Source organism: Gopherus evgoodei, chromosome 4 (genome assembly GCF_007399415.2).
Source record: "Gopherus evgoodei ecotype Sinaloan lineage chromosome 4, rGopEvg1_v1.p, whole genome shotgun sequence".
NCBI lineage: Eukaryota > Metazoa > Chordata > Testudines > Testudinidae > Gopherus > Gopherus evgoodei.
Genome location: NC_044325.1, coordinates 116,491,836 through 116,519,713, shown reverse-complemented (window position 1 = coordinate 116,519,713; position 27,878 = coordinate 116,491,836). Strand labels below are relative to the sequence as shown.

At 45.8% G+C, this 27,878-nt stretch overlaps 2 protein-coding genes and 1 long non-coding RNA gene across 6 annotated transcripts in view; 1 reads left to right on the top strand and 2 right to left on the bottom strand.

Moving 5' to 3' along the window:
• The window catches only part of DEAF1 (DEAF1 transcription factor), a 50,871-nt gene extending 38,549 nt beyond the window's left edge, over nt 1–12,322 (bottom strand). For 3 of the 4 annotated variants that reach the window (XR_004000123.1, XM_030560681.1, XM_030560682.1), the window contains exons 1-8: nt 11,346–12,322; nt 7,598–7,695; nt 7,043–7,172; nt 4,860–5,006; nt 4,003–4,142; nt 3,154–3,219; nt 2,289–2,415; nt 26–154 (exon numbers count right to left, since the gene is read on the bottom strand). Coding sequence is in view for 3 of the 4 variants with exons in the window: in XM_030560681.1 (XP_030416541.1) it covers nt 26–154; nt 2,289–2,415; nt 3,154–3,219; nt 4,003–4,142; nt 4,860–5,006; nt 7,043–7,172; nt 7,598–7,695; nt 11,346–11,604 (1,096 nt within the window). In the remaining variant the exon portion in view is untranslated. The remainder of the gene's footprint in view (nt 1–25; nt 155–2,288; nt 2,416–3,153; nt 3,220–4,002; nt 4,143–4,859; nt 5,007–7,042; nt 7,173–7,597; nt 7,696–11,345) is intronic. The other variant, XM_030560684.1, reaches the window with a different exon arrangement.
• A 27-nt stretch (nt 12,323–12,349) lies between these two features.
• TMEM80 (transmembrane protein 80) lies at nt 12,350–27,649 on the top strand. Its single transcript, XM_030560686.1, has 6 exons — nt 12,350–12,423; nt 12,567–12,728; nt 20,783–20,799; nt 22,829–22,922; nt 23,035–23,127; nt 26,841–27,649. Exons 1-6 carry the CDS (start codon nt 12,405–12,407, stop codon nt 27,044–27,046), a joined length of 591 nt encoding a protein of 196 aa, XP_030416546.1. The 5' UTR covers nt 12,350–12,404; the 3' UTR covers nt 27,047–27,649.
• The window catches only part of LOC115650549, a 78,526-nt gene continuing 69,642 nt past the window's right edge, over nt 18,995–27,878 (bottom strand). Inside the window, exon 3 of the long non-coding RNA XR_004000124.1 lies at nt 18,995–19,225. This is a non-coding gene — a long non-coding RNA (uncharacterized LOC115650549). The remainder of the gene's footprint in view (nt 19,226–27,878) is intronic.

Here is a 27,878-nt window from a genome sequence, read left to right as displayed (position 1 = left end):
CTGCATGTGTGTTTTGAGGACTTACCAGTGGCGCCAGCAAATACATCACCCTGGGATGGACTTTCTGAGATGATAGCTGTGGCCTCCACAGTTGATGCACGGTCGAAGGTCAGAGCACCAGAAGTAGTGATCTGTCCTGAAGGAGTCACGGTGACTGGAAATAGCAGAAGCACTTTCATAATTAGTGCTCAACTCTGAAGCCTTGGTTGTTTAGCTGTTGATCTCCCTGTTCTGAATCATCCTAAGTCACAGAATTCACAGATCAGTAACTGACCTGTGTTATCAATATTTGGATAACACCTCCATCGCATAGAATGGTAAATGGAAACAAAAATCTCATTTTGGCTTCTGAATTCATTGTGCACACATCAGCTTCCCAGAGTTATGGCTCATTTTAATCTCTGAAGTGTGATGCCCAGATCAGTCCTGCACAGTTTTATTCCTACTGCATTACAATCATTTCAAATCACTACACAAGTGATGCCGCAACACAGAAGCCAACTGAAAATAAAGCAACAGGGCTAGGAAATCCAGTAAGGCAGATCTCTAATTCATGGAAACTTTAGTGAGAGCAGCTATTACTGGTCTGAGAAACTAGACTCACCTCAATATACTTCCACTATAGTTTGGTTCTTTGGACTAATATTACCGTATTTCCCTTAAAAGGAACAACGAACAATATGCAATGCTAAAGCCACAAAATCCTTCCAATACCAAAATTCCAAACACAGTGGACTAAGGTGTTTAGAAAGATCTTAAAACAAACCTATCTTTTTAAACTCCCCTAATCAAGCCCAAGGAACGGAACCCACATGCCATCTTGGACTCACTCCTGTGCCTATTGTTATGTTCAGATAGATCTTTTCACAAAAACACACACACAAGTTTGAGAAATGGCTGCAGATACTCATTCTTGCAAGGACCGGTTACAAGATGGTGGTTACAACTAGCAACATTCACATAGGTTCATCTTAATTTCAGAAGCTCATTTGAGCATGTCAGAGAGCCAGGAACTGTGTTCAATTGTGTTTTTAAAACAAAAAACTGTTCAACAAAAACCAGTTTCTGAACCCCCTGAGCACAAGGCTTTAATCATGAGACTGAAGTCTGCAGGATTCTGCAACAGACCAAGTCAACTCACATGCTGGACCTCTTTCCTTAAAATGGAACTGCTTTACATTTCAATCAAACTTCCACTTCATTGCCATATACTGCTATGGTCTATATTTTTTTCCTCAGTATTGTTGACAGTTAGCTATTTTTCTTGGCTAATAAAAATTTTCTTTCAGACAATACGGGAATGTCTCTTCCTGCTCAACTCATTCAGTAATATTGCAATCCAAATACTGAGACTTCAATACCAGAAAGTCACATATACTGAACTATGACATCATTGAAGGTATCAGGAAATGGAAGCAGACCGTTTATAAAAGTGAACCTTTGTTTTCACACAAGTATCTTGGTAATAAAAAACACTGAGAAACAAAATACAGAAAGATTACATGGTATCTAGATAGAACTTAAATTTAATATATTCTGAGAAACCTGTTTGAAGGTGAAGATGGCCCATGCAGCAGTTCTCACTAAAAACTTCCAGATCAGAGACCATTCCAGCAGCTGATAATATTTTAGTATGTTTCAAGAAACAGTGTGAAGCTAATAATACAGACCCTGCCTGCTCTTGGAAAGCAAAAGACCAGCATAAGGAATGGAACCTGAGTCTCCTGAAGAGCACAAAAGGGTAAATTTTCAAAGTACTATTGCTTAACTCCCACTGAAAGTCAAAATCAACAGGTGTTAGGCACCTAGTTCTGGAAAATCTACCTCTAACCTCTACAGAATGAGGCCAGGGCTCCAAAGCTTTTGATAGCCCACTGGACCAAAAGACAAGGACGGAATGGAAATCCAGGTTTCCCGTGCAGCAAGAAAAAAATACAACCCAAGTTTTATCAAACACAAAAGGTTTTCAAGATTCTTAAAAAAATATTTTCCTACAAACAGACTGAACATTTTTCTACTGTGTTTGCAACTCAACTATTGCAACACTGTACTCATGCACAAGAACTAAGAAATGAAACTGACTAATCAGACCAGTCTAGTTTCACTGTCCAATCAAAATGACATACCAAAATTAAACTAACAATCAAATTTATTAAAGCCTTTCTGATTGGATTCTCTAGGATGTCATTAATATGGAAATCAAGCAAAAAAGACAAAATATGATTTATTGATCATGACAATGCTCCTCTAATAAAGAACTGGCAGGTCTATTCCAGAAGGGAACTTACAAGTGGTAGCAGCTGTAGCAGGAAGCAGGGTGATGTTTTTGGGAGAGTCCTTTTTCACTGGAGTTGTAGGCAATTCGTTTTCTTTTTTTCGCCTTTTATAAGGGACAAACAGTCGTACTGGGCCACTCTGAGAGAAAGAGAAATGAGCAGTTATTATAGGAGCTTTCTTATTAAGACTCTTTGTCCTTTTTCATCTTGATCATGTTTGCTCTAACTCTCCAGACACAGCTGGGAGCATACTGTTTTATATGTAGCAGCTCTTCCTGAGGAACACAGAGCTAACAAATCATTGGGCTCTCCTGCTGCTGCATTTTGTCAAAGTGCCAATTAAGACTACAGCAGAGATATTTGCTTCTTCTCGCCAGGTCAAAGAGAACAGTTAAGATGCACAATATTTAAGGTATTATTGAGCTCAAACCTTTCAATACAGCTGGTGGTGTCACTCCATAATCAGCACTAAAGATGATCAAAATTGAAGGCTAAGATATCATCAGTCTCAGCAAAGAGCATATCCCCAAACCAGCTACCCACTTGTACCAACAAAATCTCTGCCTTCTCACTCCCATTATGTTACTCACTCATTTCACACAAAATGCCCGCTCCAGCTAAAAGGGCCCAGACTCAGCATCTTACCATCATTATCTAAGGAGCAGCTCTGAACTTCAAACAGAGGGATTTCATTACCCCTTTCCTTACTCTAGTCATGACCAAAGCACACTGCATCCACAACACTCCCAACCCCTTCCTGTCTCAGGTTGCTGATGACTTAAACTCTGATGGCCATGTGACAGCCTACTGATTATCATTAGAAAACGAAGCCAATACTGAAAGTTCTCAAATTAGTGGCTGTAAACTTGCAACTCACCAAGGTCATGTCATCACAGCAGGCGGCACACGTGCATGAGGCAGCATGAGGATTTAAAATCCCATCCTGAAATTGGGAAGTTACCAGGACAGCATTAAAAGAGTCACAAATCACCCAAAGCATGAACATTACTCTAGCAAATGGTTCAGGCTCTCCTGAAATCTGTCCAGTCCCTGAAGACCCTGCCTAGCAGTAAAAAGGACAACTCTTCAGAAACAAAAAGGGAATGGTGGGGAATATAGCAAGGGAAGAACTCCAAAAGCAAAGACAAAGGGCAGGTGAATGTGTTTAGAATAGTATAAAGGACCTCTGCCCAATTGTCTGTTTAATAAGAATGTCCATAAAGAATGGGCTTCCCTTGTAACACTATGGGATGTAAAATATCTGGAGAAAACCTAGTAAGAAGCAAGGGAACCACTTGTCCCAGCCAAACAACAGTAAATGAAGTCCGATTATAGAATTACAAGGTGGTAATACAGGTGGGGAGCCTTTAAGGCTACCATTTCCCCATTTCTGCCATATGAAGTTCACTGCTGGAACTTAACCCATGGTAGCTTTTAAACTGGAATAAACCCTTTTTGAGCTTAACAAACATTTGGACTGACTTAACTTGGGAACCTGGCTAGGGGTTCTACCCCTTGGGTCTCAGCAAAACCAAATCATTGTTAATGAAGTGCCCTGTTGTAACATCATTTCTCTTTAATACTTCTGTGATTAGGTTAGCGTTCTCCCCCCTACACCCCACGACTCATCCCTTTGACAGAACACAAGCATTTGGCCAGGACGTTGGAGAGACAGACACTGCCATCCCTTCCCCTGAAGCAGAGACAAGCACAGGATTGATCTTACATGAATAAGGCACTGCAGTGGCCTCCCTGCATAGCGGATGCTTCTTTTCCAATCTTTGCTGCTGGCTCTTCCTGCCATGGCTTCAAACTCAGTGGGGCTGTACCAGTTCTCCCCTTGCTTAATACATCGGCCCCGGCCTCCTGAAACAAGACAAGAGAAGAATAACTTTTTCACTTTTCTGAAGATGTAAGCACTGAAACCACCAGGTGATGAAGCAGTTAATCCATATCATGTAAATATCTGGCACACTAGTCTAGTAGTTCCCACCCTATTAGAATAATTGTACTCATTTAAGACCTTGGTTGTATTAACCAGTGCTTACCACCTCCTGTTTGTTTGTGTGTGCTTAGGCTGCTCCATATCCTACTCTCATTAGCACCTAGATCCAAGCTGGAAGAATGCACTCCTCTGTGGCACGTACAAAGCTTTCCAAGCAAATGCCATCAACTTCTCCAGAAGTAGTGCTCTCCTTTACTTTTATTTTTAAGTTTCTAGCCTTTATGGTTGTGAAGAAAAGCTTCCATATGTGAACAAAAGAGCAGCCATGGATGCCTGAATCTGCAGGCAGACAGCTCCAGTGCCTCTATGCTGCTTGTGGCTATGTCAAGATTCAGCATCTGACACAACCAAAGAATCTCTGTGGGAGTCAGGCTTCCTACTCTCCAAAGGAACAGAGTGGGATAGCAAGAGGCCAAAGCACCCAAGAAGAGCAATATCCAAAAGAAGACTGGCTTGGAAATTCTCCCTTCCCTTCATAACAGGTTTGTAAGAGCAGCACAATTAAAACAAGCACACACCAAACAAAGATGTACGAATCACCATCCCTCTCTTGTGGAAGGCAGGAAGGGCCTTTTTACCTGAACCAAGCCTGTTTTTATACAGGATTCCACTGATATTCCGGCATCGCACAGGGAGTTCACTGTCATACACTGATGGGTCCCAGTTATACTTTGTGCCATTTTTTTCTTGACCAGGTGTTAAGGGAGTGGGAGGAGACTGAGAACCTTTGGGTTAAGAAAAGAAAGATGAAACATACTAAATGCCCACCAAACACAGCTTTGGAGTTTTAATATCTGTGACACCCAGACTGTAATGCAATTAACTCAGCCAGCTCATGACTGTCCATAATGAGCAGAGAATCATACTAAATGATGTAATTTAATTTAGGGTATGTTAACAGCGTCTTTCAGACCAATGAGATTGTTTAAGGTGCTTCTAGGAGCCCTGGTTAGGTATAACGTTATAAAACAGAAAGAAAATAAAGGAGGCTAAATTGTAGAATCACAGAAGTGTAGGACTGGAAGGGGCCGCAACAGATTATCTAGTCCAGTCCCCTGCACTCAAGACAGGACTATTTTAACAACTAGACCATTCCTAGCAGGTGTTTGTCTAATCTGTTCTTAAAAATCTCCAGTGCCGGAGATTCCATAGCCTCCCTAGGCAATTTGTTCCAGTGCTTAATCACCCTGACAGCTAGAAAGTTTTTCCTGATGTCCAACCTAAACCACCCTTGCTGCAATTTAAGCCCTTTGCTTCTTGTTTTATCTTCAGAGGTTAATGAGAACAATTTTTGACCCTCCTCCTTGTAACAACCTTTTGTGTGTTTGAAAACTGTTACATCTCCCATCACTCTTCTCTTTTCCAGATTAAACAAACCCAATTTTTTCAGTCTTCCCTCATAGGTCATGTTTTCCAGACCTTTCATCATTCTGTTGCTCTCCTCTGGACTTTCTCCAGTTTGTTCTTTTCTGAAATGTGGCACCCAGAACTGGACACAATACTCCAGCTGAGGCCTAATCAACACAGTGTAGAGCGGAAGAATTTCTTCACATGTCTTGCTTACAACATTCCTTCTGATACATCCTAGAATATTGTTTGCTGTTTTTGAACAGCGTTACACTGTTGACTCATATTTAGCTTATGATCCACTGTGAGCCCCAGATCCCTTTCTGAAGTACTACTTCCTAGGCAGTCATTTCCCACTTTGTATGTGTGCATTAGGAAATGTATCTTAACAATGAGTTCAAATGGACAGTGAAATAGTCTCCTGGGAAAATGATGAAACTCCCATTACTTCACACACAACACAGTCAACCTGTGGCACTCTTTCCAGAGGATGTTGTGAAGGCCAAGACACCAACAGGGTTAAAAAAAAAACTAGATAAGTTCATGGAGGATAGGTCCATCAATGTCTATTAGCCAGGATGGGCAGGGATGGTGTCTCTAGCCTCTGTTTGTCAGAAGCTGAGAATGGGCGACAGGGGATGGATCACTTGAGGATTACTTGTTCTGTTCCACTCCCTCTGAAACGCCACTGTTGGAAGACAGGATACTGGACTAGATGGACCATTGATCTGACTCAGTATGGCCGTTCTTATTTGAGTCATTTAAAACTGCAATGGCTATGGGAGGATGGATATATTATGTATTTTCCATATCCTGTTTCTAGGAAATGTGACTTTTAATGTTAAAGAGTTGTTGTGCCACCTTGTGCACAGAAAGAAGACTGCAGCTGCCAGTGCACACACTTGAATTAAGAAATAATCTTTAGAAACAAAGAAACAGTGCTATCTTGACATTCAAATGTCAACAAAAGGTCTTGGTGGAATCATGACCATTTGCAAAGTTTAAAATATAAATGAGTCCAGAACTAGGAGACGGAACTTATCAAGGTTGCCATCCTTTTCCAATATCAATAGTTACAATGAAAAATTCATTTTCCTGGGTGGAATGCAGAGACAAGTGAACATGAGAAAAATAAAGAAAAGGCGAGATTTTCTTGAGTGTGCTTGCGAAAGCACACTCAAAAAATGAGTGAAAGAAATATAGAAGAAATGGGGAGAAAATAATCTTCCTCTACTCTCAAGAAGTACTTGGCTTTTGGATCTACCAACAGAATTTCAAGAGGTGACAGTCAATGCTTATAACATGATTTCTAAGAGTTACAAGAGACAGTTTCTAGTTCTCAATACAGAAATAGGAAATATAAGGCTAACTCATCTGAGTGATGTTTAAAAAACAAAGCAGGATTGTGTTATACCTGGTGTGAGAGGTGCAGAGGGCCCCTTCAGCCCTGTGGTTTCTACAATGCTGCCATCTGTGTGAACCACTATCAAAGTGGCTTTTTCTGTATTCAAGCTGTCCCCAATTTGAAGAGCTGTTCTGCCAGACTACAAAATAATAAAGAGTTTTAATTAATATAATTAAAATCTCAGATATTTTTATGCCTCTCAGATTCTTCTCTCTGGATCCCTACAACTCTAATCAGCATGGAAGTAGCTAAGATAGGGATGTGTGCTTTCAAGTCAACCAAATTCTGGCTTCAGAACAGTGAATCCAAGGCTATATGCTTCAGTTCACCAGAACTACATGGGAGGACATATTCAGAGTGAGCTAGCTGTGTAACTCTTAACTTTATTGCTGGTTATGTGGCTAAATTCCTGCATATTGCAATGAAGAGTCCCCCTTTGATCTTAACACAGCCTGAACATCAGAGTTGTACTTATCCTGAGATATTACATAGGGCATTATCAACATAGGGCCCACAACATCCTAAAGGAATTACAACAAAACACACAAAAAACCCTTAACTTACCAGCACATGTCCGGATATAGATGCAGCATTTGCCACTGATGTGGTGAAGACATTGTCTGCAGAGGCACCCACATTGGCTACCGTTACTGTTGTCACTTCTAGAACATAAAACAGAAGTGAACTTAATATACTGCTGTATTCACAGAACCTGATAAAAGCTAAAAGGGGAGAAAATACAATTGTGTTTTCCCCCCCCCTATATTATTTTCAATTTTTTTCCAGGTTCTCCTTCCCACCCGTTGAGAATAAGATCATCCACAGAGGACATACACAACTTCACTTCTAAGGTCACCTCTGGAAATCTTTTCAAAGAATCTAAACTAGAAATAAATATCTTTCTGATTATTGCTATTTATCTTCAAAACTGCCTTGGGCTTATCATTTGAACACTGTTGAGGCTGAGACAGTATTTAACAGCATGTGATTAACTAGGAGGAAAAATGAAGCTGCTTCAGTGCGCATGAGAACTGTAAAAGGGGATTGACTTACAAACCTAAAGATAAAAGGAAGAGAAAACCTCAGACTCTCTGCCTGTCTCAGGGCTTGTCTACATCAGAAAGTTGTAGCGCTGGTGAGGGAGTTACAGCGCTGCAACTTAGGAGGTGTACACATCTGCAGGGCACCACCAGCGCTGCAACTCCCTGTTTGCAGCGCTGGCCGTACTCCCGTTTTGTCTCGGGTGTAGAGGATCCAGCGCTGGTGATCCAGCGCTGGTAATCAAGTATAGACACTTACCAGCGCTTTTCTTGACCTCCGTGGAATAAGCAGGTATCCCAGCATACCTGAGGAAGCCTCTGGTAATCAAACTGGTCTCCTTCCCCAGCTTGCTCTCGCGTTCCCCGAACCCCGAGCAAGCAGGTCTCCTTCCCTGAGGTTTGCTGGGTGGTTCGGGGAACGTGAGAGCAAACTGCGGCGAAGCTGGTCTCCTTCCCCGGTTTGCTCTCGCGTTCCCCGAACAAGCAGGTCTCCTTCCCTGCGGTTTGCAGGGTGGTTCGGGGGAACGCTAGAGCAAACCGCGGCGAAGCTGGTCTCCTTTCCCGGTTTTGCTCTCTCGTTCCCCGAACCCCGAGCAAGCAGGTCTCCTTCCCTGCGGTTTGCAGGGTGGTTCGGGGAACTGCAAGAGCAAACCGCGGCGAAGCTGGTCTCCTTCCCGGTTTGCTCTCGCGTTCCCCGAACCCCCCTTGAAGCCGCCCAACAGCGCTGCAGTGTGGCCACATCTAACACCACTTGCAGCGCTGGTTGCTGTAAGTGTGGCCACTCTGCAGCGCTGGCCCTATACAGCTGTACTAATACAGCTGTAACAACCAGCGCTGCAAAATTGTAGATGTAGACATGGCCTCAGTCTATAAATTAATTGCTACCACTTCAATAATATCATGATAGAGCCAGCTAGCACATCAGCTAGAAAGTATCCAATTTTTAAAATTATATTTTGCATAAAATTTGATAGCATATTTAGTTATGGAAAGTCTACCAGATTGTCTCTCTTCTGCTGCTGTCTATAAAAATTTGCTTTTTTAAGGAAAATTTGGTACAAGCTAATAGATGCTCATGATTTATATCAACTTCTGTTTATGCATAAGTTACAAGATATATACAAACCCTTATGAAAGCTCAGCTTCTTAACTAAGGGAATCCAAGTTGGGTGTTGTATGGCATATATGTGCGGCTTCACAAAGTAAGATCCTACAAGTCCTCTGAGTCTGACACACTTGTAAAGTAGAGACACAAGGTGGGTGAGGTAATGTCTTTTATTGGACCAACTTTTGTTGGTGAGATAGACAAGCTTTCAAGACACTCAGGGCTCTTCTTCAGGTCCTGTCTCTCTAATATCCTGGGACTGACACTGCTACAACTATTCTACATATAAAATTTGTAAAGTAACAGCTGTTTAGAGCACATACAGAATACTTAGGCCATGGCTACACTGGTGCTTTACAGCGCTGCAACTTTCGTGCTCGAGTGTGAAAAAACTACCCACCTGAGCGCTGCAAGATACAGTGCTGTAAAGCCTCAGTGTAAACAGTGCCGCAGCGCTGGGAGCGCAGCTCCCAGCACTGCAGGCTACACCTGTAGAGGATGTGGAGTACGTGCAGCGCTGGGAAAGCTCTCTCCCAGCGCTGGAGCTGCGACCACACTCAAAACTTCAAAGTGCTGCCGTGCAAGTGTAGCCATACCCTTAGGCTGAATCCTGCTGCCATATTTCATGGCGTACACACAAAAAATGATTTCTGTATTCCAGGAATGGAAAGGCATGAAAAACAACACCCAGACGTGCAACAAGACTGACAGCTAATTATGGGTAATTGTGGATGCATTAGATTTTTATCGGTAAATGTCAATTTTACTTTTCACACACAAACTAAGGAAAATTTTTTCATCATAACTGCAATTTACAAATAGTCAAAGTAAGACATATGCTGCTTGACAGCTTATTACAGTTTAAGGATATTTACTTTGTATACTTTGACGTGTAATGTTCACAATTTTTTGTGTTAATGGTTGTAAATCTTTACTTTTTGCATCTCAATGTCTACTGTCATTAAACAATTACTGTCTGATCCCTCCCGTAATTTCTCACAACTAAGAAAATTTGAATAGATAAAAATAAAAAATAAAAATTGATATTAACCACTGAAATTATGTAAAAAATTAAAATTGAATTCTATTAAGCCTGATTATGGGCTAAAATCTCCGCTCCTGGCTGCATGGCAGCTCGTCTCCAATATTTTGCATTTGTTTAGGGAGGCAAAACTCCCAGTGAGAGATCTGTGCACACACAGTGAGCAGAAGGTCAAAGTCAAGATGTGATGTGCAGAAAGAAGCCTCTTACTCAAGGGGGAAAACAGTGTATCGTTTACTTGTGAAGGCAGGATGTTGCCATTGCATCTGAAGAAGTGGGTTTTTTACCCACGAAAGCTTATGCACAAATAAATCTGTTAGTCTTTAAGGTGCCACCGGACTCCTCAGTGTTTTTGTGAAGGCAGTGTGGACTGAAACACTAAGCAAAAGGTAGGGTTATCCTGATGTCTGTATCATGTGATGAAACCTCCAGGAATAAGTCCAACCAAAATTGGCAACCTTAGCAAAAGGTTGGGAGTCTGACAGTATTTACTTCTAATTCTGAATTTGCTATTTATTTGGCCTGGGACAAGTTACTTCACCGGTCTGGCTCCCCAGCTGTAAAACAAAGATAACCATGTAGCTCGGCTGGGAGGACTTAATGTCAGGAGCTGTGGCACTGATAAGATGCACGGTGGTGGGTGACCATGTGGGTGGGAGGACTTAATGTCAGGAGCTGTGGCACTGATAAGATGCACGGTGGTGGGTGACCATGTGGGTAATGAGCATCCTGGGACAGACTGGCTGGGGGAATGAGGTAGAGAGCAGCAAGTCAAACTCAGCAGTGCGGCTGAACCCAGGTGGCCCTTTCCCAGTTTTATAGGGACACTCCTGATTCCGGGGTCTTTTTCTTATACAGGCTTCTATTACCCCCACCCCGTCCTGATTTTTCACACTTTAGGTCTGGTCACCCTACTGGAGTAGCTCCACGCAGGTGAAACCACCAGGACCCCATCTCCGCTCGGCTCACACCCTGTGCACAACTCTGACTGCGGGCTTGGCTCACCCGCGGGAACTGCCAGCCCGTCGCGCGCGGGGCTGCTGGTCTGTACCAGCCACAGCGCGTGCCAGCGCCACAGGCGCGCGCGCGCGCGGGGCGCTCTGTGCGCATGCGCCGCGCTCTGACCTGCGAAGGCGGCGGCCTCGTCCGCGCTCGGCAGGGACTCGGCTCCCATGTCGATGTGTTCGGCATCCGCCGCCATCACGGTCACTGCCGTCACTTGCGCCGCTGCCTCCTCCTCCTCGGGCTCCGCCTCTAAGCCCGCCGCCTCCGCCCGCTGGTGCTCGGATCCTTCCGCGGCCACTGCTGCGGCCACCGCCGCCGCAGCTACCGCCGCCGCCTCGGCCAAGCCCAGCTGCTTCGCCGCCGAGTCCGAGTCCTCCATCCGAGCCCGCCCGAGGCGGCCGTAGCCGGGGACCGAGAGGAGCCGAGCCCGGCCCGAGCGGGCTCGAGCCCTCTCCGATCTCACACGAGCCCGATTCTCAGCTCCTCGGGCGCGGCGCCGCGCTACCCCTTGGATGCACTGTTTCCCCGAGCGATCCCGAGTCCTTCCGAAAATAGCCGAGCGCTGCCGAGAGCGAGCTGTAGAACTGTACAGGGCCTGACCGAGTGGTCTCGAGTCTGTCCGAGCTCGGCCGAGTGCCGCTCCTGCCGAAGGAGCTGATCTCGACTGAATCCCCTGCCCCTCCCGGGTGACCCGAATGCGGACCGATCCGGGCACCCGAGGGGAGCCGAACCCCTGCGAGTCCTCGCCCGTCTCACCCGAGCGTCGCCCGAACAGCAATCCCAGCCGGGTGGGACGGAGGGACCCGAACCTGCCCGAGGAGATCGGAGGCTAGAGCCGATTAGAGTCGAGCCTGCCCGAGTCCTCCCAGCTCGTCCCCATAGCCGCGGGGAGCCGAGCCGAGCCGAGCCCCGTCCGATCTCACCCGAACGGCCGGGCTGGCCGGGGAGCCGAACGGACAGCGCCCGAGTCAGCCCGAAGCAGAACGAACACGGCCGAGCGCGCGGGACGCCCGAAGGCCGCAGGGCTGAAGGGGAAGTGGCGGGCTCCTCTCCTCCCTCACAGCACGCGAGAATAAGCGGCAATGGCCGAAGGCGCCCGAAGCCCCAGTGGCGCACGGGATGCCGGGATGCTGGAGGACTGAGAGGTGGCGAAGGGAGGGGAGAGAGAGGGGGGAGGACATGGCTGCTGTTAGGAGAGGTGAGTGGACGCGTTGCCATCGTTACCGCGAGCTCCGTGGCCGATGGGTCGGGGGTGACGGTTCCCAGCCAGACGGAGTGCGGGGGGCGGGGGCAGTGTGGGGTTGCCCCTTCGGGATGATGGGCCTCGTCCCTCTGTTGCAGTGTTGCCATGGTTACTGCACGGCCCTGGTTACGTGACAATCAACGCCAGCCGGCGCGCGGCGCCAGGAGGCGATGGGGGTTATTACCGCGAACGATGCGGTACCGTTCACTACACGGCGGCGACGGACTCCGGTGGACCCCGTGGGGGAGGAGGCAGCGCTGGTCAGTGTGAAACTTAAAACTGGTGGAGACGAGCGTTCAGACGGGAAGGGAATGTGAAGCGATTCCGGAGTCAGCCCCAGGATCTCGCGGGGGGCAGAAGGAGGGTCGCTGCGACCTCCTTTCCAGGAGAGACAGGCTGAGTGAGCCCTGGCTCGTCTTAGCCCGGCTCGCTCCCACGCTCACGGAACAGCCTCGCAGGCCCCTCTCCTGCACTTCGACCCCTGAGCAAGCCTTGCCTGCAAGCGGCTATCGGAAAGCGGGGCGGGTCCGGGGCGGTCAGTGCCTGAGGGGAGTCAGAGGAGAAAGGTGTCCGGGTGATGGGTGTCTAGGGGGTTCAGGGAGCTGGAGTGTGGCCGAAGGATGCAGGGCACTAAGAAGAGGGCTGTTGTGTGTCTAGGGAGCTCCGGGGATGCAGGGGACTGAGGAGAGAGAGATGGGGGGTGTCTAAGGGGACAGTGGGTGGTGAGTATGTGGAAGAGGCAGGGGTTAGCTGGTGTCTGGAAGAGATGGCGAGAAAGGAGTGCCCCATGTTCATTCTCACCAGTCCCCAGTGCGTACCCCTGTTGTGAGTACCAGATGGCTGCAAAGGCACAACCAGAATTTTATTGAGGGGACCCAGGAGGGGCTCACTGCATATGGGGTTCCCCTCCTTCTCTCCCCACCCCTCGCCTTTCTCTAGGAGAGACCTGGAGTGGTGTGGACTCCCTTCCCCACACCAGGGAGACCTAGACCAGTGGGAACTTTTGTTGTGCCCCTTGCCTGCCTGCTTCTGACTCTTACTTGCTGAACTCAGCTAAACTGTTTAGAGCCAGAGGCTCCATGCTCTGCACTGCTGCATCCCAAGCCTCAGCAAAGGGGACAGGTTGGCTTTGCTTCATTGGAGGTCACAAGCACCCCCAGCGTCTGCCCTTCCACTGTGTGCAGCCTCCCACTTCAGGGTAGGGGCTGCCTGGTGTGCCTCCCTCTGACCTGTTCAAATCTATGCAAGCTACATCCCTTCACCACTTGCAGAGGGCCTTGCCTCTTGCTTACAATCACAGCTGGGCAGGAAAAAGTTTTCCTGTCTCAGGAAATTTTTTGACACTGAAAAATGTTCCCACCCCAAATTGGACCAACATCTTGAAAACGGTCATGAACCACACCATACCCCTCCCCCTCCATTTCAATTGGGGTCAATGAAAACATTTTGGTTTTGACCATTTTTACTTTTTTGCTTTTCTAACTAAAAAGTCATTTAGAACCAGAAAACTGGAATTTTTTGTTTCAAAAATTATTTGTTTAGGCTATTTGGATTTTTTCAACTTTTTGTAGTCACGAAATTCATCAAAACCAACCATTTTCCCACAGACAGTTTCAGTTTTGACTAAACAGCATTTTCCAATAAAAAATTAGGTTGAAAAATTCCCAATCAGCTCTACTAACGTTATCGCTGAATTCTGCCTAGGGATGTGCTTGGTAGGCTCAGCGGCTGCTGCACTAGTGGTGAATCTATCCCACTAAGCATAACTGAATTGTCAGTATCCTGACTAGCTTGTCATGCTTTCTTTGTATGAGTTCTTCTGGCAACGTGAACAACACAGCATGGATATTTTGTTTAATTTGTTCTCCGTGTGGGATACTCTATAACAGAGGTGGGCAAACTACGGCCTGCGGGCCACATCCGGCCTATGGGACCGTCCTACCCGGCCCTTGAGCTCCCGGCCAGGGAGGTTAGCCCCCAGCCCGTCCCTTGCTGTCCCCGCTCACCCACAGCCATGCCACCACGTGGGCAGCGCTCTGGATGGCGGGGTTGCGCACTCCTGCCGAGCAGCATGGCAGCATATCTTGCTCTGGCCGGGCGGCAAGGCTGCCAGACATGCTGCTCTGAGCGGCATGGTAAGGGGGCCGGGGGGCAGTCAGGAGAGAGGGAGCAGGGGGCGGTTGAATGAGGCGTAGGTTCTGGGCGGCAGTCAGAGGATGGGGGAGTTGGATAAGCATGAGAGTCCCAGGGGGCATGTCAGGGGGTGGGGGTGTCGATAGGGCATGGGGATGGGAAATGAGGGGTTGGATAAGCATGGGAGTCCCGAGGGGCCTGGCAGGGGTATGGATAAGGATCAGGGCAATCGGGACTGGGAGCAGGGGGGTTGGATTGGGGGTGGGGTCCCGGGGGCAGTTAGGGGTCTGGGGTATGGATAAGGGGCGGGGCAGTCAGGGAGCAGGGGAGGGTTGAATGGGGGGGTCCCAGGAGGGGTAGTTGGGGGACAAGGAGCGAGGGAGTTCTGAGGGGGGCAGGAAGTGGGAGGGCGTGGAGGCCAGGCTGTTTGGGGAGGCACAGCCTTCCCTACCCAGCCCTCCATACAGTTTTGCAACCTCAGTGTGGCCCTTGGGCCAAAAAGTTTGCACACCCCTGCTTTATAACATATAATGAAGTAAAGCAAGGGAAAGAGATGCTGCACCAGTGAAATAACTGTAGCTGGGATGAATGCATTATTAACTATCGATCTGTACAATTTTATCCCATGCCATACATTTTGTAATGGCAAAACTCTCCTTGACTTCAGTAGTAGCAGAATTTGCTTATTACAGCATTCCTGGCTACTTTTAGAGTGAGTTAATCAGTATTATGTTGTTTTTAATTATTTTAATTTAATATGAATAAAATAAATGTAAACAGTTACACCCAGCCTCCCAACTGACCTTTGCTGAGGGGGGCATCCTTCATTTTGATTAGTAACAATATTTTATACTTATATTAGCACCTTCCTGATGAGTATTTCAAAGCACTTGACAAACACTAATGAATGAAGCCTCTCAATATCTTTGTGACACAGGTAAATTATCTTCATTTTACATATGTAGAAACAAGTACAAAGGACCAGATATTGCTGTGTATCAGTTTAAATCCAGAAGGACTCTCACCAAATCAGTAGAGTTTCCCTTGATTTAGAGTGGTGTAACTGAGAGCAGATTTTTGACCCAGAGACAGTACGTGGCTTGTCCAAAGTGACATGACATAAGTTAATAAGTTAGCTAGAAATAGAAACCAAGACTCCTGGTCCTCTTCTCATGGCGTACTCCTATACTAGCAAAAGTAGGATCTGTATTATAGCAGCTGCTAACAACGGTGCAAGTGGATGAGTGCTAAGCTGCTAGTAGATCTGGTTACACCTGCTATTCTCTCAGGCCATGTCTACATCTAAAATTTTGCAGCGCTGGTTGTTACAGCTGTATTAGTACAGCTGTATAGGGCCAGCGCTGCAGAGTGGCCACACTTACAGCAACCAGCGCTGCAAGTGGTGTTAGATGTGGCCACACTGCAGTGCTGTTGGGCGGCTTCAAGGTGGGTTCCGGGAACGCGAGAGCAAACCGGGGAAGGAGACCAGCTTCGCCGCAGTTTGCTCTCTCGTTCCCCGAACCGCCGAGCAAGCGGTTCTCCTTCCCTGCGGTTTGCAGGGTGGCTCCGGGAACGCGAGAGCAAACCGCGGCGAAGCTGGTCTCCTTTCCCGGTTTGCTCTCTCGTTCCCCGAACCGCCGAGCAAGCGGTTCTCCTTCCCTGCGGTTTGCAGGGTGGCTCCGGGAACGAGAGAGCAAACCGGGAAAGGAGACCAGCTTCGCCGCGGTTTGCTCTCGCGTTCCCGGAGCCACCCTGCAAACCGCAGGGAAGGAGACCTGCTTGCTCGGCGGTTCGGGGAACGAGAGAGCAAACCGGGAAAGGAGACCAGCTTCGCCGCGGTTTGCTCTCGCGTTCCCGGAGCCACCCTGCAAACCGCAGGGAAGGAGACCTGCTTGCTCGGCGGTTCGGGGAACGAGAGAGCAAACCGGGAAAGGAGACCAGCTTCGCCGCGGTTTGCTCTCGCGTTCCCGGAGCCACCCTGCAAACCGCAGGGAAGGAGACCTGCTTGCTCGGGGTTCCGGGAACGAGAGAGCAAACCGGGAAAGGAGACCAGCTTGATTACCAGAGGCTTCCTCCTTCCACGGAGGTCAAGAAAAGCGCTGGTAAGTGTCTACATTGGATTACCAGCGCTGGATCACCAGCGCTGGATCCTCTACACCCGAGACAAAACGGGAGTACGGCCAGCGCTGCAAACGGAGTTGCAGCGCTGGTGATGCCCTGCAGATGTGTACACCTTCAAAGTTGCAGCGCTGTAACTCCCTCACCAGCGCTGCAACTTTCTGATGTAGACAAGCCCTCAGTGTTGTAAGTACTTCATTAAAAAAAAGCCTAACAATGCCCTTTTAATAACATTGCAAAGTCAAGCACTCAGAAGTGGGAAATACCAGTTTTAAGGATGGTTATGCAACCTTAATTCAGCTCCCTTGTGCATATGCATTATGATACCGTATTTTATTACATGATCACATACTATTTTTTCTTATAGTATTGCCACAGCTTCCCAGAGTGTGCTCCGTCATTCTTTGGGGATGGTGCATGTGCAGTCCAATCATACATGGGAGCTGCCAGGGGCTGGAGCATGTGCAATACAAACAAAATCTGTGGAGAATTTAGTAGCCAATGTCCAAGGAGACTCAGTTGATTATGTGTGAACTGAGATTTTTCAGTGACTCATAACTTGGTCCTACTTGGGTGTTTTTTTCACAGCAACAGCAAAAGGCACATTCCTGATAGCAGGTGACCCCCTGTCAGATGTCCAGTCCCAATCCAAAGCAAGGAGGTGTGAAAGCCTCTTAAAAAATGAGAATAATCTTACAACCAGTTCATTAACATGGGCAACATGAATTTTTCAGTGCTCTCATTCTCCAAAAACAACCACCATTTTAGCTGAAAGTTAAAAAATAAATAAATAAATAAATTCAGTTTGAGGTAGATGCCTGGCATGGAAAATTTTGACCTGAATGGTTTAAGTTTGGCAAAGATATAAGTAAGTGAAAACAGAGTCTTGTAATGGGAAGTGTTGGGCAAACCTAGTTATAGGCACAGGCTACCTGCGCCCTGATACATTTTTGGCATCAGAAATGCTAAATCCTGAAACAGATTTGTAGAAAATGGGCCAAATTCTGTCTTCAAATATACATGCGCACAGTGTTCTTTAAGAAAATTTGCAGGGGCTACATTTAAAAAACTCAGTTGTTTGGAACAGACTTTATGGACCTGGTTCTGTATTTGTTCAGTATATCAAACTCCCAGTAAAGTCAGTGGGATTCTGCTTATGGAGTATCTGCATGATCCAGCACGAGGGGCACAATTTTCAAAATGTTTCTTAAGACACACATGCAGCTCAGGCATATGCACATGCAAACAGGCCCTCAGAACCATGCTCCTAAGAGCTCACTCGTATATATGAATGTGGGATTTGCACCATGTTTGTATCCTTTCTTGAAAACTGGAGTTAGTGAGCCAGATTCATCCCTGGTATAAACCCATTGTCTTCACTGGAGTTACATCAAAGATAGAGTCGGCCCATATTTAAGCATCGTTATTTAGGCCATTGAAAGCAAAGTGATCTTGCACTTGGCAGTCTGAACTAATTTAGAATAATTGAAAATTAGATGTCAAGTTTCTTAATGGAGTGGATATGTTATTACTAGATTACGAACTACTATATAATTACAATACCCTATCTCACAAGTGTGTGTTGTCAGGCATAAGCAATTAATATTGGTGAAATGTACTGAGATTCTATAGATGCTAAGTAGGATTATTAGATATTATATCATTTGTCCTTGGTACAAATGTAGGAATATGGTTAATGTCTACTTGTGGACTAATGACAATGGTATACGGTTTTGTGTTTAGAGCAGAGAACTGGGAATCAGCACTCTGGGTTCTATACTCAGCTCTTTCACTGACACTGTGTGATCTTTTTTTGGGCAAAAAATTGTACTGCTTTATCTAGCCCAGTATAATTAAAGTAATACAACCTCTGTAGTATGGAGTCAGTTATAGAAGTGTGTGACCAGAGTCCCAGGGGAGTCACACGGAGGTTACTCAATTAGGGTGAACTGCAAAGAATGGGGCAGACAATCCCCAAAGCTGGTGAATATTCCAATACTTAGATTTACCAAGTCAGCACAAAACCGCTTCCATAATACTTTACGGTTACTCAGAAGCCAACAACACAGTTTCCTTAAAGTAACCCAGCCTTAGGCCTCCACCCAGACTCCCAAGTCAAATATGATGAAGATTACTGAAAATCTTATTAATCATATAATAAAGTTCTACCAATCCCAAAGGATCAGAAACGTTATCTCCCAGATTAATGAATATTTCAGATCTTACCCAAATACATGTTTACAGCCAATTCTTATTAACTAACCTAAAATTTATTTAAAAAGAAAAGAGAGAGAATATTGGGTAAAATATCAGTATGCATACAGACTTGAGTACAGTTCTGAGATCAGATTCTTAATAGAGATGGTGAGCTTTGTAGTTGCAAAGAGTTCTTTCAGAATTAGTCCAAGGCTATGGTCCTATGTCCATATTCAGGGTGACCCAGATGGGACTCTCGAGATCTCAGTCTTGGGACTTAAGCTTCCCCTGCATGAAGCATCAAGCAGATCTGAGATAAAAAGGATCAAGACCCAAGACATTTTTATATAGTACCAGGCCTTCTTTTGATAGCTCGGAGTCTTTAGGTGAACAATAGGCAATCATGGAGACTTTGAAGTAGACCTGTTTCCTAAGCATCACCGGTAATTAGCTACATGGATTAACATAAGGCAGTTGCGTGTTTTCCACCATTCACAGGTGACTTGCTATACATTTCAAAGAGAGATGAATACAGTGATATCACTGTTTACAGTTCATTTAAATGATATTTCCTTTTGATGTCTGAATTAACAGAATACAGCATAGACAGGAACTCTTGATTACATTGTTAACCTCTAACAATATATATGTAAACGCACAAAACCACAAACATTATCTACCAATATGTCCCTAAAAGTTGAATCTGGGTCAATTATCCTGCAAGCTGCTAAACCCTTTCTGGCCATGTGTCATACGGTGTATCTTAGGCTTGTTTACAGATGGAATTCCAGAATAAGAGCTATCTCTACTCCAGAATAAGGGTATCCACACGTGGAGTTATTGCACTTTAAATTAACACTCTACCTTAAGATGAAACAAGTTTCAAGTGTAGACAAGCCCTTTTTCCTGTTTGGGGAGTAAGCGATCCACACTAGAGGTTATTCTGGTATAACTATTTTAGTAAGAAATCACACCCTTAACTGACATATTTATATCAATAAAAAATTTGCATGTAGCCCAGTCCTTAGGCCCTGATCCTGCAAAGACTTCCACATCAGCTTAACTTTACATGTTGTAAGTAGTCCCATTGAAGTCAATGTGTAAAAGTAAGCAGCAGAGGCATAAATCTTTGTAGGATGAGTGCCTTAATCACAAAGTGCCTTAATTTTGCCTTCTGAAAAATGGGGCTAATAATACTCACAAGAGATTCTCAATTCTGTATGTACCTAAGAGGGATAACAATGGACAAGTGAGCTTTCATTAGGTCAATACTGCCACACTTCAAGAAAATTTAAATTTGGGTTTACAGGGAAGTTAGATTAGACACTTTCAGAAGAATTATTGCTTGGCTCATACTTTTTTTTTTTTAATTGCATTGTGTTAAGGATTTATCTGGGCTTTCAATGACTGGTTGTAAGGAGAGTATGGTTAGAAGGAAGTATCATTTGAGATGGGGATAGGGGCAACATTGTGGTGGTTGGGGCCATGGGTTTGACTTAATCAACCTTTGGTTGTAATTTAACAACAGATGACATTCTGATTCCCACACATGCTTCCCTGGTTCTTGTACAGTTCAGAAATGGAAATGTCATCAGGTGATTCATAATGAGTGCTGTGAAGGTACAGATACACAATAGTATTTAGTATCTATATAATGCTTAAAGTTTTCAAAGAGAAGGTGGGTTCTCTCCATGAAGGTTTCACAAAATGACTTTAGGGTTAATGTATCCTAAAACAAGTTATTTTCTAAATCTGAAGTAGCTGATGTGGAAAAATTTCAGTCATTTGTGCATTTTGCAACATTGTTGGTAGCAAAAATGTAGGCTGATTTTTTCCTAATTACTCCTTATTTTCCCTCCGATGGCAGGAAGAACTTCATCAGTTGTATCCTTTTGGACATCCCATCCCTTGCACTTGGGGATGACATGCAAGATCGCTGTCTAATAAGTTTGCACAATGTTTATATTAGCATTGTTTTCACTGGTATCCTTTTTTGTGTGGCATCAACCATCAACACCATCTGTTTGAGCTACTATTGGTAGGTGATAGCTTCTAAAGGTATGTCTTCACAGCAGAGTTATCCCAGGCTTCTACTTGGGTATTGCTGCTACCCCAGCACCCATACACACATGAAGACCTCTTGCATGAATATACTTATGCTTTCAGCCTGGGCTAGCTGGCTGGTCTGGTGCTATAGGCTGACTGTCAGGTTCTGCTTTCACTGGGACTGGTAAACCCACCCATTTTGCAATCAGGGCGCATCAAATGCCAATAGTCTGACTCCTCTGATGCTTTCCCAAAATTCCCTCTCCCCCATGTGTTGAAAAGGACAGACAAGTTCTCTTACAGTTTACTGGGAAAGAATCATAGAGTGGGTCAGCTTACAGCAAAGCTAAGAACCATAGGATATGCCCCTAGAAGTCCTAGCAACACATGAATCAGTGTGGAGCAGTAACTCAGGAATGGTTTTGCAATGCGGCTGCTCACATCCAGGGTAGATTAAGCTAGGGGCTGTTCATCTGAAAGAAGACATACCCTAAATCAGTGATGTGTAGAGGAGTAATGGAAAGAGAGTTGAAACAAAAAACAGTCACCATAGATCCATGGTCTAGAGAGGTGTATGTGGGAGATTAGAGGAGAAGGAAGGAGTGACTGTTTGGTCCATACTAACAATCTAAACAATTAGGTTTGTAGACTGAGCCACATGAAATCCATGCAGCACACACCCCTGAGATTTGACATTACATAGCTGACAAGAGGCACCAAAAGAGCATTGTAGCACACTCTTTGTCTCTCTTTCCTCTCTGGTTAATTCCTGGTGCTCCACCCTCCCTCCTCCGCCACATCCCCAGGGTAACCTCCTAAGAAAAGAGCCAGACACCTTATTCTTCAAAGACTTCTGCTACTGGAATTTCTCCAGCATTTTTGCTCCACCTTCAACCAGAAAAACAGGAAAACCAAGTTCTGCCTCATTAAAATTAACATGCTTACTTGCTTGGGAACTGGACTACGCCCAGGACTTGCAGGGTTTCTCATCCAAAACTGGGTGGGCACGAACGCTAAAATAATTTGTATGTTAATTTAATATCATCTTAAACCTGGGAGACAATAGAACTAAATGGCCACTAGAAGAAATCCATGCCAAATTCTCTCTTAGTTGAAATAGGTGCAGCTCCATGACAGCAGCAGAGATTTTGGCACCTGTATTTTATTGAAGGCGTTGTCAGCATTTGAAATGTAGATCATATTTGGCTCCTGTGGTCCCCCCCCCCATTAAACAATGCATAATAAACAAATGAAAGAGACTACCAAGGAAATTCAAATGAAATACACACCTGCTGGCTAGAAGACTCTTTCCCCACCATACACTCTTGTAATATTGATCTGTCTGAAAAATTGGTGAGAAAGGCTGATCCAGAGGCTAGGGCACTAGCCAAAGATTTAAGAGACCTGGATTCAAGATCCTGTTCTACCATGTTCTACCACAGACTTCCTGCGCGACCTTATGCAAATCACTATTTGCCTAGTGCATCAGTTCCTCAGCTGTAAAATTAGGAATAATAGGGTTCACCGGAGTGTTGTGAGAATAATACCCTAGAGATTGTGAGGTGCTCAGATACTATGCTAATAGGGCCATGTTAACACATAATCTAGCTAGAACTACGTATTAAAACAGACAAGAAACCAAAAAGCTATTGTCATAAATTCATAGTATTTGGAATCTCAACCGATTTTAGGTATTTCCATTATATCAACAACCTTGATATCTTAAGTGCCAATAGAAACATGTACATGCATAGATTGCTATGGAAAATAAGGGATAGTAGCATTTTGACATTAATATGCTGTGACCGATAGTTTATAAAATAGATTGACTGCATTCCTGTTAAAGATCCTTAATAACATTCGTCAGCTGTCGTCTGTTCCCTTACAGATCCTGTTCTATTTAAATGGATTTTATTACATCTTTTATTTCTTGGCAACGCTTCTAATGATTATTTATAAAAGTAAGTTACTTTATACATACTCTAAACACAAAACTCAGATGTGTGCATGTGATATTGTGATGACTTGATGTACTTAGTGGTTCTGGTTTGTTTATGCTTTGTTATTCAACAGGTCAAGTTTTCAGTTATCCGGATAATTACTTGGCTCTTGATCTTGCGCTGCTGTTCATTATGGCCATTCTAGAAGCAATCCGATTATACTTGGGTATGTTAATCTTAATTATCATTGTACACTTTAAGATGGAATGTTTGCCTCATAGTCTTTACACATGAATCATGTTATGAATGTGGATGTCAAAACTTGCTGATTTAGCAACGTAACCTGTTATTTTACAGACTGTTAAACATGTATGTTGTTAAACATTAATTGAGCGATTGATCTGTATTGCCAAAAGGGCAAATGATAATAGCTATATATTGGTTAAATATAATTTTTTATTACCACTAAAAAGGGACAGATTCACAGATAACAAGAACTGCTGGAAATGTAACACTAGAGTACTGCTGAACTATTTATAAGTGTGTATGTTGTGGGAGAGAATCAAGCTCAAAATGCAGAGGCCCTGATTCTACTGAAGGGCTCCTTTACGCTGCTCCAGCAGCAAAAAACCAGTCAAGTGGCTGGAAATAGCTCCCAGGGATTCCCCAGTACAGAAGATTTAATTGAGCAACCTAGAGCTGCCACAATTGTTCCACACTCCTCCTCCTTGCAGCCCTCATTTCTTCCAGCACTACACTTGGAGGGCAGGGTATGGGGCAGGAGGGACTCTCACCTTGACTGTGGCCCCTTTGCATTAGGTTAATGGACTAGAGTGGCATAAACGCAGTGGTGAGCTGGAGCCGGTTCCCACCGGTTCACAGGAACCGGTTATTAAATTTAGAAGCCCTTTTCGAAAAGGGCTTTTAAATTTATAAAAAGCTCCAACAGCTCCCTGCCCTTCCCCCAGCACCAGCTCACCTCACTCCACCTCTGCCTCCTTCCCTGAACGCTCCTCCGACTTCTCCTCCCCCTCCCCAGCATCCCGCAAATCCGCTGTTTGCTCAGGAAGCCTGGGAGGGGTGAGAAGGAAGCAGCGGCTTCCCACAGGTGAACTGGGGCAGAGGGGTGGGGGGTGCGAGCGGGAGGAGGGCTCCAGGCGCCACACGGCTCCAGCCTGGCCTCGGACTGTGACCCCGACCCCAGCCGGCACATGTCCGGCCCCGGCTTTGACTGCAGCATGCCGGGCGGCGCAGCTCCGGCCCAGCCCTGATCTCGGCTGGGCGGCGCGGCTCTGGCCTAGCCCCTGGGCCTGGCCCCGACCTTGGCCGGGAGGCGCGGCTCTGGGCCCGGTCCTGGTCGGGCGGCGCAGCTCCGGCCCGGCCCCGGTCCTGGCTCCGGGCGGCCCAGCTCTGGCCCCTGGGCCCAGCCCCGGCCGAGCGCCGTGGCTCTGACCGAGTGGCTCTGGTTCCAACCTCGGCCCCGGCCAAGCCACCCTGGCCCAGCCCGGTCCCCACCTCCAGGCAGCGGGGTAAGGGGGCAGGGAGCAGGTGTTGGATAGAGTACAGGGGAGTTGGGGGGGTGGATTAGTGTCGGGGCGGTCAGAGGGCAGGAAACGGGGATTGAATGGGGGCAAGGATCCCGGGGAGGGCAGTCAGGAAGGAGCAGGGGTTGGATGGCGTGGCGGGGGGCAGTCAGGGATAGGGATTCCAGGGACAGTCAGGGGACAGAGAGAAGGGGTGGTTGGATGGTGCAGGGGTCCCGGGGTGCCATCAGGAATGAGAGGAGGGGTTGGATGGGGTGGCAGGGACAGTCACGGGACAGGGAAGGAGGGTGGATGGGGTGGGCTGTCAAGGAACATGGGGGCTTGGATGGGGCAGGAGTCCCGGGGGTGGCGGCACGACCCCCTCGTGGGGTGAGGAGGAGGGAACCAGTTAATATTTTGGCAGCTCATCACTGCATAAAGGAACATATAAGCCTTGGTTCCAACCCCCACTGTAGGCTTTACTGAGTCAGTCCAAAGGGTTGTGTGTGTTTGTTGGGGTTGAGGATTAATTTTTTTATATGCCAGATGTTCTTGAGACATTTATACCAGCATACACCATGGGCTGCTGCTGAATTCAGCTAGGTTACATCAGGGCTGAATATAGCCTATTGTCTTCATTTTATAGCTAAAATATACCTAAAAGAAAATTCTCTGTAGATATTCTCAGAGCCTGTTCAATAAAAATATTCTATAAATAGAAAAATAAGTTCCAAGTCTGAGTCAATTAAAAATGAATAACAAAACTATTGACCCTAAAACTGGCTTGGATATAAGGTACAAAATTTTAACAAAAATACTTAACAATCGGAACAGATGACTAAGAGATGTGGTATATTCTCCATTACTTGAAATATTAAAATCGTATTTGGATCTCTTTAAAAAAGATACACCCTAGTCCAGTGGTTCTCAAACTTTTTTTTCCACGTACCACTTGAAAATTGCTGAGGGTCTCGGCAGACCACTTAATGATCTTTCCAAATGTTGTTTATACTCTTAGCTAACTACTGTAAAGCGCTTTGCATAAAAGCACTATATTTATATATAAAAAACTTAATAATAATTAACTTTTTTTGTTCTACACATAAAAGCACACAACTCATTTTTTAATATCAGTAGTCTTACCTTTCTAATGTGATGGATGTGCCCTCTCCCCCCTGCCACGGCAGCTCCCGAGCTGAGGCTGAGAAGGGAGGGTGTCTCTCCTCCGCCACAACACCCACAGAGCTGAGGCTGGGAAGGAGGGATGTCTCTCTCTCTCTCCTCAACAGCCACAGTTCTGGAGCTGGGGAGTGTTGCCTCTTTCTCTGGCCACCATAGCCCTGCACATCCCAAATTCCCCCCACTCCCTTTTCTCACCCCATGCCCCCTCCCACCTACCCCCTATTCCCCCTAAGGCCACCACCTCACCTTACATGTGTGTCTTCTCCAGGGTCCAAGCACCTAATTAGTGAAGCCATGCCTGCACGGCTCCGCTAATTGGGTGGCTCTTCGTTCTCTTGTGTGCGGCCGCCCAGGCGCACACCTTAGAGGGAACTATCTGTGGACCACCTGAATGGAGCTCGCGGAACACTGGTGGTCCGTGGACCACACTTTGAGAACCTCTGCTCTAGTCAACAAGTTGTCAGGCTAGATGCAGGAACAATGTGGTGAAATTTAACGGCCTTTCAAGCACCAGGCCAGACTAGATGATCGTAATGATTACATCTAACTTTAAATTCTATTAATCTGGGGGAAATAATGTAGGAGTTGTGCTTAGGGCTTGTCCACATGTGCTGTGTGGATTTTCCACACTCCTGAGCAATGTAGTTATATCGACATAAGTCTGTAGTGGAGACCAAGTCTTAGAGTACCGGTAGATTGTCTTTTCTCCAAACTACCATCCTGGTCAGTGTTAAAATGACCGTGCTCATCTGTCTTTGGTTTTGTTCTTAAGCTTACAGACAATGGCCTCGATTCAGGAAGGCATTTAAGCATGTGCTCGACTCTAAGCATGTACTTACAGTTAAGCATGTGTTTAAGTGCCCTTACTGAACAGAGCTGCTCTCAAAGGGTACGTCTTCACTACCCGCTGTATCGGCGGGTAGCAATCGATTGCTCGGGGATCGATATATCACATCTCATCTAGACACGATATATCGATCCCCGAACATGCTTATATCGATTCTGTAACTCCACCAACCCGAGCAGAGTTGCGGAATCGACAGGGGGCGCCGCGGACATCGATCCTGCGCCATGAGGACAGTGAGTAATTCGATCTTACTTCGACTTCAGCTACATTATTCACATAGCTGAAGTTGCGTATATAAGATCGATTTTCCACCGTAGTGTAGACCAGCCCAAAGACATTGTCCCTGTAAACCGTCAAAGATTCATGTAACCCTTTTGTTTCCTCAAGGTACAAAGGGTAACCTGACAGAAGAAGAGGTTCCACTAGGGGTCAGTCTCGTGATTACTGTTTGCAGCATAATGTTGTCTGTCTACTTCCTGGTGTGGGAGACTTACGTGCTAAAAGCAGACGTCATAATTAATGCTATTCTTCTTTTTATGTATGGACTTGAGGGACTACTACAGATTATAGCCATTGCTGCATTCGTCAGCTAAATCTCTGCTGCTCAGAGTTGTAAGGTACATCTGCTTCCAACATTTCTTCAGTAAAGAGACAACATGCATCTTTAAAGTCTAAACGTATTTGGTTTCACTTTCTCCAGTGTAAAATATTGTGAAGAAACTCATCCTTATATTACAGGGTTTAATATAGCCCTACTCCAAATCGATCTTATATATGCAACTTCAAGCCCCCCATGAATAACCAGCTAAAATATCCTGTACAGTAGCACTGTTCCACTGTTTGACTAAGTAGTTCATTTAGTGGCAATGGCCCTGCTTCAGGAAAACACTTAAGCACATGCTCCGCTTTAAATCTGAGTAATTTCATTGTAGTCAATGGGAGTGCTTCTGGGCTTAAGGTTACACACATAATCAAGCGTATTCCTGCATTGGGTCCATGTCCTGACCTGCTGTGCCTAAACATGTACATGTGTATTTAATCAAAATTCTGCATCAGATATTTGTATCCAAATTAGAACAAATATAAACCAGCATATTACTCTAGTTGTATGTTGGTGCAATACCCAGGGCCAGCTCCAGGGTTTTCGCCACCCCAAGCGGCAAAAAAAAAAAAAAGAAGAAGTCGGGATCAGCAGCAGCTCCACCGCGCCGCTTTCTTCTTTGGCGGCAGGTCCTTCCCTCCAAGAGGGACCAAGGGACCCGCCGCCGAATTGCCACCGAAGTGCCCAATCTGCCACCCCTTCCCCTTGGCCGCCCCAAGCACCTGCTTGCTGAGCGGGTGCCTGGAGCTAGCCCTGGCAATGCCATTGATTTTAATGAAATCAAACTGGCATAAAACTGGAGTAATATAGAGGAGAATCCGGCC